General features: G+C 57.7%; 1 protein-coding gene across 2 annotated transcripts in view; it reads right to left on the reverse strand.

The window, feature by feature from the left end:
- The window catches only part of RUNX3 (RUNX family transcription factor 3), a 60,587-nt gene extending 48,181 nt beyond the window's left edge, over positions 1-12,406 (reverse strand). The window contains exon 1 of one of the 2 annotated variants that reach the window (XM_070404381.1): positions 11,980-12,406. In XM_070404381.1, the coding sequence (XP_070260482.1) occupies positions 11,980-12,037 (58 nt within the window). In that variant the 5' untranslated portion in view covers positions 12,038-12,406. The remainder of the gene's footprint in view (positions 1-11,979) is intronic. The other variant, XM_070404379.1, reaches the window with a different exon arrangement.
- Between the last annotated feature and the right edge of the window lie 724 nt (positions 12,407-13,130).

Below are 13,130 nucleotides of genomic sequence, written 5' to 3' on the forward strand. Positions count from 1 at the left end.
AAGGATAATGAGAAAGAAGCCCTTTGCTGTGGGAGTGGGCAGCCACGGGAGTTTGCCTGGCTCCTTGGGGTGCTCTCCAAGCTCAGTGTCCAAGCTCATGTCCCTCTCAGTGCCTCAGTTTCCCAAACTATGCTCTGGTGAAGGAAAGGACCACCACCCATCAAGGGCCTGCTGAGGGACCATGCATGCGGTGTGCAAATCTCCCCTCTCCTGCTCCTCACATGATTACCGGCCCTCCTTCCCCGTGAGAAACCTGACTCTGATTGGCCAGGCTCCTGGAAGCGCCACCTTCTTCCCAGGAAGGGGGCCAGCGGGAGCCAAGGGGTGGCTCCTTGATCCAGGAAAACCTGGATGAACTCACGAACTCGATCAGCTCCCGTGCTCGGTGAGGCACACAGGCCCTGGATGCAGGCCACACAGGTTGTTTAGCTTCTCTGGACTTCAGTTTCCTCATCTATAAAAGGGGCTTAACCGTAGCAATCGGTCTTACAGGGCTGCGAAGAGGAAGCGATCAAAGACGCGTGAAGCGCGTAGCCTGAGCCTGCCACTGGTAAGAGCTATGCAAGTGTTGGCTGTTGAGTTGACTATTTAAGAGTTGAGTTGTCACAATTTCTACTTCCTGGACAATGATGCATTTACCAATTCCAATTCTGTGCTTTCCCTTTTGGTATTTAGGACCCAGAATATTTCCCTTTCAAGTCTCAGACGATTTCTTAGGTCCTTGGAAAGGTAATTCTCTGCCGCCACAGAGCCTGTAGCCGTGCTGGATTTCATAGCTCGCCTTCGAGCAGCTTTTCCCAAAGTGGGCTCCCCGAGGCACCCCAGCGCAGGGGGAGAAGCTTACGTTCATTAGCATATCAGAGGCTCTGAAAAGTTCTGCAGCAAAACACCCTGTTGAACACTGCTCGATACAGCCATTCCCAATCTTGTTGGCCACAGAGCCCCTGAGTTTCTGCTTAACACCTGATAACATCTGCTGAACACATGGTGGGAGATGCCCCCCTCACTTCCTTGTTTCTAGGAAATGGCAGAGAGGAGGAGAGCTGCGAGTCCCTCCCTTCGCAGAGATAAGAGGTTCCCTTCCACAGAAACCGTCTCCGGTAACACCGCGCTCCCAGGGCTCAGCCGGGGCCCCCTCGCTCCCACCTGCACGGCCTGATCCGGTCCCCACAGCAGCCTGGGGCGGTCACCGGCGTCGATATCCCCATCTTACAGATGAGGAAATTGAGGTTCACGGAGGTTAAGTGGCCACACAGCCAGTAAGTGGCAGATCCGGGAGACAAACCCACAGCTTCTGATTCTAAACGCCACCTTCTTTCTGCTGTGCATTAATAGGAAAAATAAAAATAGATCCCCGTTCTGCCAGGGTCAGCCCTCCCCGGCGATATGCTTTAAAAAGACTAAAGCTATTTTCTCCCCCATAACATCGACTGTGTTAAATGTTCAGTAGCTTTCTTCTGGTTGCTAAAAGCATCCATTCTTGTTGTATGTAAGACTTTGCAAGCACTTTGAGTTGGCAAATGAGAAACTCCACCATCTCACCCCAAGAGGCAACCTGGGTTAACAGCTGGATAAGGGACTCTTCCCAGCTCCCACACGGTAGCTGCTAGCCACCCGTGGCTATTTCGATTAAACCAATTAAAACGAAACGACCGAAAATGCAGTCCTGGGCCGGCGCATTCCAAGTACTGGGTATTCACATACTGCAAGGGGCTACGGCAGCGGTTCTCAACCTGTGGGTCGCGACCCCTTTGGGGGTCGAACGACCCTTTCACAGGGGTCGCCTAAGACCATCGGAAAGCACATATTGAATATATAATTACCTATTGGTTTTGTGATTAATCACTATGCTTTAATTATGTTCAATTTGTAACAATGAAAACACATCCTGCATATCAGATATTTACATTGCGATTCATAACAGTAGCAAAATGACAGTTATGAAGTAGCAATGACAATAATTTTACGGTTGGAGATCACCACAACATGAGGAACTGTATGAAAGGGTCGCGGCATCAGGAAGGTTGAGAGCCCCTGAGCTACGGGATTGGGCGGTGTGGACATAAAACGTTTCCGTCCTCACCGAACGTGCGATAGGACCGTGCTGCTCTGCTGGCCCATGTGCACAGTGATTATCAATAGTCTTGATGAGGTTAGTGGATGCGTCATAAGTTGCTGCATGGCCTCACCCACGGAGGGACGAGAACCTCCGCAGGCAAAGGCCAGGCGCTCGGAAAACTGGTCTGGAAGGAAATACGCCCAACGCTAGTGGTTTTCCCTGGTGTTGAGATAACAGACTTTCATTTTAAATTGCCAGGCCCTTCCGGCGAGCTGCAGCCTAGACGCAGGTGTGGGGGGATGTTGTGGATTCATGTTTCCCTCAATGTTCTTGCTTTTCTAAAACCTTCAAGGCATGATTTCGCCCAAGGCTTAAGTCATTACTGTTTAACTGTGGACTCATGAAGAATGGGGAACCTGCCCAAGTCAGATGCATAAAGACCAACGCAAGGAAGGCAGGCAGGGATTTGCTTCCAGGCCCAGGGCCCCTCCAGCCCACGGCTGGCGGAGGCAGGGCCCTTCGTGGGCATACAGGCCGTGCAATCACACGGGGTCCCTGGCTGAGGAGAGCCCCAGGCTCCATTGAGTGTTCTGCTGAAACCATCCTGGAATTCTCCATTTTTGAACAAGGGGCCCTGCATTTGCCTTCTGCACTGTGCCCTGCAGATTGTGTCGTGGGCCCTGGTCCTGGGGTTGTCCTCAGGAGAGGTCTCATTCTGACGGCTCGAACCGCTGCCCTTGTCCCCGTCAGACCACAGACGGTGCTCATCGGTGCCGCACTCCACACGCCTGAGAACAAGTGCACTTCGGCTGCTCGGATGTGTGTCTAGACTAGAGAGTGATAAAAATAGGGCTTGCGACTGGTGCCGGAGGGCCCCTGTGGTCTGTGTTCACACACACACACACACACACACACACACACACACATGCATTCGAGGTGCAGGTCTACACTGGCCTATTTCAGAGAGCAGCACAGTGCATTATGGGATTCTCTGCCCCACGTCACTGCCCGGCTCAGATCCTGCCTGGACCTCCACTTCCCTGAAGGCCATGCCCAACCTCCAGGCCTGGCCCACCTCACCTCCTCCCCAACCTCTTCCATACCTCTGCCATGCCATTCACTCTATCTAGGCCACCAATGTTTCTTCCTTCTGAGAGATTCCTATTCTAGACCTATATCAGAGTCCACCCTTTCTGGGAAGCCTTCTGGAGGTATTTGAGAAGGGTCTGATGGTGCTTTGGTGGCACACAGGAGGAGATGAATCACCTTGCCTGGAGCAATCAGGGAGGGCTCCATGGAGGTGGTGAGTCTGGGCCTTAAGAAAGAAGAGATGTCTGCCAGGTAGAAGGGAGAGTTTTGTTGGGTGGCTTGGAAGTCAGACAGACCCTGTTATGAATCGGGGCTTTGCCTGTTATTAGTTGCATGAGTTACTTCCCTTTGCCGAGCCTCAGTTTACCCATCTATGAAATGGGGATATTATCAATAACACCTACTCCATGGATTATTGTAGAGATTTAGTGAAAAGAGATAGGCTTGCAGAGGAACCACAGTGCCTGGTAAGTCATCAACAAATGTGGTCCCCTTCTCCCTCCCTCATCGCCTTTTCTCCTCTTAAACGTTAATTTCACCGCATTACTCTGAGCCTATTTACTAATTCATCTCTGCAGAGGAGGCATCTGTAGAAGTTCCAGAAGCTGAGATTCCACGATAGAAAGGACACAAGCCAGAGGTGTGCTGGCCTCTCTCCCTGGGGTGCTTTCCTGAGACAAACTCTCCACTGTCACTAGAATGTCAGCTCCCGGAGGAGAGCCCTTTATTGGTTTTGTTTGCCCCCGGATCCCCTATGTAGAACTGTGTGGCCCGTATCACATCCTAAGCCCTGAGCACTAGGAATGTGAGAACCCAGGGAGGCCAGTCCTTTCCAGGGAGTCTGTCTCCAGACTGGGGGTGCACTGCAAGCCACAGGCATTTCCTGAGCACCTGCTGTATGCACGGCAGACCCTTGCTCCACAGCCCGATAGGGCAGGGCCGGGAGTGAGAGGCAGACACAGCGACTTGGGAAGAGGAAGGGGGGGGGGGGAGGGGTGGCCAGCAGGGCCCTGGATGGGCAGGAATAGGCCCAGCTGCAGTCCCGAGGGGAGGCCTCGCTCACCTGCTCCTGGGAGGGTGGGGCTGCCTCTTCCTCTTTCTTTCTTTGAAAAATACAACAGTTTCCCCCCCTAAATCTACAAGTCATACACGTTCAGTGTTTAGAGGACTGGAAAACACACAATCACCGAAAGAATTAGAAATAAGGCACTAGTGCACCGTGCCGCATTAACTATGATATTTTAGTGTTTTCCTTCCCGTGTTTTTTCTAAGGTGGCCTGTTCTCTTCCCCTTGGGAAGGGATATGGCTGCTTGTAGAGGAGGACCAGGCTCTCCCCTAGGCCCCCTACCACCCCTAGGACGGGGCTCCCTACTCCACCCATTCTGGGCTTGACACGTCTTCCTAAGACATGAGGCGCGCAGAGCTGTGGGGGGCGTGTCCGCAGGTCTAGCCTCGGGTCCCACTTCCTCCATCGGGGAGAGCAGGTCTAGCCTCCCCCACTGCTTTCCCATGGGGCGGCGGCAGAACGTAGGTTCACTGAGGGAGGCTGAGGGCAAACTCTCAGGGAGCGCTGGCCCTCAGCCACCGGGCACCAGGCAAGTTGAGTGTGGGGCACGGCCCTCTTCCACCCTTTTCATCTCACCCTCGTGTCTGTTCGCGCGCCCCTTGGTTCCAGCCACCTTTCCTCCCTAACAAAGGTGAGCAGACCAGGTGGACTCAGAGTCAAGTACGCATGCGAGAGGCCCTGCGTGTTGAAAAAAAGCCCAGATGGGCAACGCTTCAGTCCAAAGGGGCCGGGTGCTCCCGGTGGCGTTTTAGTCACCATGTCACAGTGAAGGATGTTTGGAGGGGGGTCGGCTTTGGTCACCTCTGCGAATCCTACGTTATGGCACCCTCCCTTTCCGCCCACACGCAAGTCTGAACCTTTTGCCAAAAACATTTTTCCCAGACGCAAGAGAAAACCCCAAAGAGGAACCTAAACCTTCGTGCTGCTGCTCCGATTGGACGATTGGACGTGAGAGCTCAGGCTCTCACCAGCAAGCGTTTCAAAGAACAGGCCAGACGGCGAAGGGGGAAGTGAAGGGAGAAGCTGGAAGCCTCTGCGGCTGCTCAGTCCTTGGTTCATTCATTTATTCGTCCATTCATCCTCCTTCCCTCCATCCTGCTACCCGGGCTGCCCCCCTGACAAAGGGGAGGGGAGGGGTGTGTGAGGGCGGGGTGGGAGCTCCGAGGCCTGGAGGGGAGAAGGAGAAGGACCCGGGACGCTCCCCAGCGGGGCTGGGCCTTGGGAGGAGAGGGCCCTGGTTTCTCACCTTTCCCATTCTGCTCTGAGTCCCAGGGCCTCTTTTGCCCAGGAGGAGGCCGAACATAAAATAGTAATTATTAAGTAGTGAATATAGCATTTCTGGAGGGCTTGCCTCTGGCCCAGGCCCGGTAGAAGCACATAATGTACATTATTGCGTTAAATCCACCCAACAAGCCTTGAGGGGGATACTGTTTGTTCTCCCCATTTAACAGATGAGAAAACTGAGCCCAGAGAAGGGAAGCACTCCGTCTAAGGCCACGCAGTGAGAAAGCAGTGGGGCCTGGGTCTCCTACAGGCATTTCATGTTGCCTCCTCCCCAAAGAGCACCCTCTTCCTCACCCCCATCTCCGAAGCCATTGACAAGGGGCCTAGCAGTCCCTCTACAGTCTCCCCTGTGCCCACTGGGGGGAGGGGGTCCGTATTGGAGAGGGAGCAGGGGGGTGAGCCAAGGGAACATCTGCCAAGTGCAAGCGATCAAACTGGAGGCTTGCTGAGGGGCCCAAGGGGCTAACCGTGCTGCATGAGCGCTCACTGCCTACCAGGGGCCATCCCAGGGCGCCCGGGCCGGTCACATTCACCCTGTGCAACCCCCTTTGAGGTCAGTGCCCCCGGCCTCATCTCACAGAGGAAACAGACTCAAATAGGGGAATTAGCAGGTCGGGTCCCCCAGGTATGAACAGCTTAAGTCTGGTCCGACTCCACAACCATGTGCCAAGCAGAGGGTGGAGCCCAGGGAGCTGAGAAAAGTCCGCTTTCCTGCTGCTGAACGCGACCCCTGGCCGGAACTCCGAACCTCTCCTGAATTTGCTCACGGTTCCTGATTCTTGTGATTCTCAAGGTCTGACGGAGTCTCACTCCCACTCCCAGTCCCAGTTCCTGAGCCCTGCTCTTCCCCCTCTCCCCCCATGGCAGGTGCTTCCTCCAGGAGGTGCTATTTCAAGGCCCGTGATGGAGGCCTGGCTTCCAAATCCACCGAGGGCTAGAGCCGGCCTCCCTCCCCTGTGTACTCAGCACTAAGGTGGGAACCACTGGCTGAGTCCCAGGCTGGCCCCGGGACCGGCAGCTCGGAGCCTGGGCTCCCTGTGGCCGCAGGTGGGCCTGGGGAGACTCCTGTCGAAGCGGGTGGAGCTCAGTTGTGGAGGCTGGGTGAGACTCCCCCACGCTGAGGGTGGACTTGAGGAAGGGTCTGGAGTGAGAGCTGGTGTTGCAGCTGCCCCACGGAGCCCCGAGCCCAGCCTCAGCTACCTCGTGATGGAGGCGTCTGGTCGGGCTGGAGTCAGGGCCCGGTGCTATCTCCTGCCTCTCAGAGCCTCTTGAAGATCAGGGTTTCAGGCCCAGTTGCTCAGGGGCATCCATCTCGGCCCCCCTCCCCTCTGTAAGCGCCCCACCCCCTCAGGTAACCGAGCAAGCCTCCGCTTTGATGCGGCCACCTCAAGGCGGCACCGTCAATGGGCCCTCTATGTGCCCAGTGGGGCCGCTGGCCGTCGTGGGCGCGGTGAGCCTGGACACACAGTCCCACTGTGTGGGGCCCGCTCCTGCCTGCCCCGACCCTGTGGCTGGTGGGGGGCTCCCAGGAATGTCCTTCCAGCCTGGGGGGCACTTTTGACAGGCAGGGTGGTCCGGGGAGCCGGATGTGTGCAGGGCGGCCTCAGGAGCTGCCATCAAAGGGTCGGGGCAGAGGTGGCGCCAGGCGAGCGCCATGGTGGTCGCGGGATGGCTGGCGGTCGGTCCATTCATCTCCCAGGGTTGGTGGGGGATGGGGAGGCCGCCACGGATGCGCTCCTCAGGGTGACCCACCATGTTGGGGTGCCCGGGACTCGAGACTTTCGGCGTTAGAACCGGGAGAGTCCCTTGCTGTTGGTCGCTGCCCGGAGTCCAGGAAGGGACACAGTGACTGAGCCCTCTGGTCTGGACAGCTTCCTTCCTGTCCAGTGACCCCTGAGTCAGACCATCCAGCGAGGCCTGCGGGGCCTGCGGGGCCATGCCGTGCACCCCGGCCTCCACACAGGCCTGCCGCACCCCTCAGAGGCCGTTCTCCATTTCTCCCAGGCGCCTTCCGGGGAGGAGCTGCCGGCCACTACCCAACAGCTGCCCAGAGAGACTTGGCCCGACAGCAAAGACGTCCCCCAGCCTCTGCCATGCCCTCAGCAAGCCCAGGGGGCACCCAGAGTCTTTACTGCCTCCACGCCTCCGCCCAGGCCATTCCCCTGCCTGGGACAGCCCCCTCCCCCCACCGCCCCAACTGTCACCTCCTACCCTGCAAGGCTCAGCCGAGTGTCACTACTCCAGGAAAATTATTCTTTGCTCCTAGGTGGGTTCGTACCGCTCTTTGATCTCCAGCCCCACCCCCCACCCCCGTCCCCCAACATGTATTACACCCCAATACACTTTCCAGTTTACCCATCTCTTTCCATGAGCCCATGAGCTCTTCGAGGGCAGAGCCTGGCCCAGTCCACCTCCCTAGTACCCGAGCCCCCAACACAAGGCCAGGCTCGGAGTAATGGAAACACTGACTGAGCGCTTACTCTGTGCCCGGCAGCTTACTCATTCCGTTCTCTCCAGGGCTCCATGAGGTTGGTAGAACCATCACCCCCATTGCACAGATGGACAAACAGAGGCACAAAGAGGTGAAGTGACTTGCCCCAGGCTACACAGCGAGTGAAAGGCGGAGTCAAGATTTGAACCAGGAGAGTCTGATTCTAGAGCCCATGCTTGAATCTCGCCACTCTACTCCTTCATAAGCTTTTGCGGCATTAATGAATAAATGAAAAGCTTGGCCTCTCCAGGGTCTTCTAAATCCTGCCCCTGGCAGTTGAGGGCCATTGTCTCTGGTTCTCTGTCCTGGGGAGAGCACTTTTGCCTCTGGGGGTGAGCTAAGGGTGCTGTCAGGGGGGCCTGCTGTGAGGGGCCACCTCAGGGGATGCAAAGAAGAGCCTCACAGGCCTTCAGGATGAAGGTGCTGGCCCTCACCAGCTGTGGACGGGCCCTCAGGCATCCTAAGGCCGTTGCCTACATTTGTCAGATGGGAAACCAAGGCCCGACGAGATGAGGGGACTTTCCCGTAGGTAGTCACAGTGTGGCCGAGCCACAGCCATTAGGCCCCAGCTCCCCCATTTGTCAAAGAGAAGAATAGGTCCCCCTTGTCCCGCCTGGGAGAGTCCCGGGAGCAGAGATGGGGAGAGGATTAAGTGTTGAGGCCCAGCGGCTCCCCAAGCACCCTGCTCTCCCAGGCCTTCCATCTCAGGGTCTGGAATGCTGCCATCAGTCTGCCCACTCGTGGGGTTCAGCACTGCTCTCTGCTCTCCTCCTCACCCTCTTCTCCACAGTGAGCTGAGGGGAGCTCTGGCTCTTGACTCAAAATGAATGCTCCCTACTCTCCCGAGTTAGACAAACCGGAGGGGGGTGCGGGGGGAGTTATTGGATGTTACTACAAGGAGTCAGACTCGTCAGGGGACCAGGGGTCTGCCTCACTGCTTCCTAGGGACCCCTTGTCACTAGCTGGGTGTGAAGGCGGGGGGAAGGGTAAGACGCTAGAGCATCACCCCACAGTGCAAACGAAAGAGCAGTCACCTCCCTGTGGTCTGGGGGGACACAGGGAGCAGGAGCTTGGTGATGGTGCTGGCGACCAGGCTGGTGGGGGTTGGGGGCGGGGGTTGAAGACAGTGAAGGCCACACAGGGCTGGGCATCAAATCCAGCTCACTGCTCCCTTTTACCTACGAAAGAAAGGCAGCCCAGAGAGGTCAAGTGACTCAGACGGAGTCACACAGCACCTGGGTGGCAGAGGCAGGCAGGTACAGGGCTCCTAGTCAGTGGTACCCAAACCTGCCCAGACTGTGCATCAGAATCAGCTTGGGGGACGGGGTTACTTTCAAAACCACCCATGCCCAGGCGCCAACTCAAGAGATTCTGATTCCGCAGCCAGAGGTGGGAGTTGGGAGTCCAGGAGGCTAAAAGCTCTCTGGGTGACGTCCCAGACGCAGTGGCTGCATCACCGCCTACTGAGGGCCTGGGTTCCTGCTCCGTCAGAATTCAGGGGGTCTGGGAACTTGGGCAGGAAACACACAGAGTTCTTTCCTTTCACTGGCCTCTCACTGACATGTAGCATCTTTTTCCACAGGGTCTTTGTCACCGTGGAAAGCACAGATATTCTCGTCTCATTAGGGTTGTCACAGGATCTCCAACTACTGTTCACGCTCCTCACTCATCACCGCTGTGTCGCGGCAGTCGCTGGAGCTCCGTGAGATCTGCTCCCCGTGTTACTGACGGGGGGTCACGTGGCCACGATCTCACAAGCTTGCTTTTTTACAGTCCGCTAGCGCCCTTTCCAAAGGGTTGGTTTCCTCTGTGATCCTGCGGATGTTGTTTTATGCATCTAAACATGCCATTCTGAGGAGTCCGGAGACTTCCCGAGGCTCCGGAAAGGTCTGTGGGCCAGCAGAGGTTAAGGACCCGCGTGGGGCGGCGTGGAGCCGAGCTCCGAGGGACCCAGAGCTCAGAGCTCCCCGGGGACCGATGGGCAGCTGCAGCCCCGGGAGCCTCGGGAGCCGGGAGCCGGGAGACAGATCCCTGACCTGAGCTGTGAGCGGAACCTGGAGAGCAGGCGTGGGCAGGACGGAACCTCTCCATGAATTGCAGGGAAAGCCTGAGACCCCAGGCCCAGGCCTAGAAAACACATCAGGATCCCTGTGACCAGAGACTAGCCTGCTCTGCCAGGGGCCTCCTGCCTCCGGCACCCACTGGGCCACCATCCGCCAGCTCCCCACTCCCTCTCCCTGTGAGTCGCCATCTCCCATCTCCTGGGCTACACGGCGTCAGGAGCCCATGCTAGGTGGGTCAGCCCTTTCATCCCGTCTCCCAATGTTCCTTTGTTTTAGACTCTACATTTCTTCATCTTGCTCATGGCGGGGGAAATAAACACAGATTACAAAGACCCAGCAAATGGTTTTTATAAACTCTTATTTTCTTGCCACAGAACTGCCTTTAATTAGCTCCGAGGACTACAAAGGGAACAGCGTTATAATAGGAGCAGCTTAAAGGAAAGAGCCCAGGGCTCTTGGCTCCTGGACGGGCTGCTGCTGTCAGCAGCCACCAGCAGGTTTGGTGGGAGGGCCCCCGCTCCCGGGACGGCAGGCCCCCCTGCCCCCCACTCAGCCCCGTCCGCAGCCGCACAGCCTGCCTCAGCTTCTCTCCAGGGAGGAGGGACAGGGCCTACCATCAGGCAAGCCCTCTGGACAATAAGCACCCGATTGTGCCTCGGTCCCTGCCCAGAGCCAAGCCACCCAGGTCCGGTTGCTAGCAGCGGGCAGAAGGGCAGACGAACAGTCAGACTGACTTCACCATCTCAGCCGGGTAACAGCAACACAGCCCCCCAAACCCTGGGCTTCTAGAGCCTCCTCAGCCCCTTTGTTTCGGGGGGAGCTGGTCTCCATGTCCAGCCCAGAGGCACTGCCTTCAGACACAGTCCATTCCTAGCCTCAGACCTTCAGCATGTCACAGACAGAGGGGCCTCTGTTTTTGGCACAGAGAGGTTAAGTAACTTGACTAAGGACTCTCAGCAAGACAGCAACTGAGTGGGGACCCAAGCTCAGGGACTCTTGACCCCCCAATCTCAGGTGCCTCAAGCCCATCTGGGCGCCTGCTTGGGAAGGGGTGGGGGGAAGGCAGTCGGGGGCTGTCTGAGGTCACAGCACATCAACCCCACAGACCAGAACGAGCCAGAGAAAGGCTCCCCCTGAGTTCCAGCCTCAACCAGAGGTTCTAATTGGGGGTCCCGGCCCCCTATCCTTGCTGAAGGACACAACCCAGACATCTGGGTCTCTTTGGGAACGAATGGAGGTGTAAGCTGCCCAGAAACACTTTCTCGTCTCTGTAACCAGGTTTGCACACCTTCCCGAGGCCGGCTCCCCCCACGCGAGGCCGTTTCAGTGCCATCCAGGGCGACACGGTTCTCAGTGAAAGCCCCCAGCCTCCCTCTCCTCCCGCTGCTCCCTCACCCCAGGACCGTCCGGAGGACGCGGGGGAGAAGGTCCTCAGGCGGGTCTCACGCAGGGGCAGCCTGGCTCCTGCCTGCCCCACGGCTCCTCCCTGCCCCACGGCTCTCAGAAGCTGGCCCGAGTCCGTGGCTGCCTGAGCCCAGGTGGGGGATCCAAGCTCCCCGGAGGGCCAGAGGCTGGGGCTGCAGGGCCCGGGAGCCCCGTGAGGGAGGCAGGAAGCCACGGGTCACAGGGACACCCCCCAAATCCTCGACCCCAGAACCCTCCAAGACCTGCCCTTTGAAGTCTTGAGGTCTTGTGGTATCCATGGCCCCCACCGCCAACTGTCCCCACCGGCTGAGGGTAAAAGTCTACTTCGCTCCAGGAGACCACCCACCCCCCTTCCCACCTCGGGTTTAGGTGGCGGATTTAGGTGGGCAGGCTGTGCCCTTGAAGGCAGCCAGGCTCCTCGGCGGAGGGCTGTGATCCGGGGCCTGGCCACGGCTCCCCACCCGCAAGGACCGGCCCCGCGCCCTGGGCAATATTACTCACCGCGGATGAAGGTCGGCGTGTAGGTCGGGAAGGAATCGAAGATGCTGTTTGATGCCATGCCCCGCGCTGAGGAAGGCGAGAACTCGGCCCTTCAGGGGGGTGGGTTGGGATTGATTTGGTTGGCTGTTGTTTTATTTTTTCCTAGCTACTTTTGAAAATAAAGGGGGTGGTGGTGGTGTTGCTTTTAGGTTTTTTTGTTTTGTTTTGTTTTGTCTGTCCCCCCCCACCACCACCCCCCTCCTGTTACAAAAAAGAAAAAAGGAAAGAACGCGAGAGCGTGTGTGAGCGAGAGAGGAAAAAAAAATCCCCAAGGAAAGTAAGTTTCTGTTTGTACCCAAGAATTTGGATTCTCGGTCCCACAGGAATGTCTAGCCACAAATTTTCAACAGAAGCGTATGCAGAGTGTATCATTAGATGGCGGGAAGGGGCCTCGGGCAGCCAGGGCGGAAGAGCTCGCAGGGCAGCGACAGCAAAGCACACCAGCACCAGCGCCTCGGGGAATGAATGAATGAGGCTCGGCCCCCTGACGGAGCCCAGGCTCCAGTGGGTGCGAGGGTGGCCCGGGGGTGGGGAGGACCGGGAGCCAACCAGCTCCTGCGCAGGGCCCCGCAGGCAGCCGAGGGCCTGGCCTTGTGGTTCTGTGGTTGAGGGACCAGGCCTTCACAGTGTCAACCCAACCTCAGCTCACAGGATGCAAGAAGCCAGCTCGCGGCCTTGGCCCATTGGCTGGGCGGTGGTCACCGGGGCTGTGATGTCACGGCCTCTTAGAGGAGCTTGTGGCTGCCTTTCTCTCCTTTGGGGGAAAAAAAAAAGAAAGAAAGAAAGAAAGGGAAAAAGAAAGAGAAAAGTGATGGCTTTTATTTGTGGGGCTGGCCTCAGCACGCGGCCCAGAAACAGAACTGAGAGCAGTTGGTGCGGGGGCGGGCGGTGGTTTGGATCCTGTGGGAGACTCCTTTTGAATGAAGGCCAGCGATGGCCTGGGCGGGCGAGGAGCCCCGCAGGGCCCTCACCGGGCACCGGGAGCCTGGACGGGGCCGGGGGCGGGGGGGCGGGGGGAGGAGGGCTTCCCTCCCTGCCGCCCCTCCTGGCTGCAGCCGACACCACCACTGTCCACCACCACTATTGCCAGAGAGGCGTCCACATGTGTGGCT

This window comes from Myotis yumanensis, unplaced genomic scaffold (genome assembly GCF_028538775.1).
Source record: "Myotis yumanensis isolate MYYU_CA2020_CCGP unplaced genomic scaffold, mMyoYum1.0.hap1 SCAF_2, whole genome shotgun sequence".
Taxonomy (NCBI): domain Eukaryota; kingdom Metazoa; phylum Chordata; class Mammalia; order Chiroptera; family Vespertilionidae; genus Myotis; species Myotis yumanensis.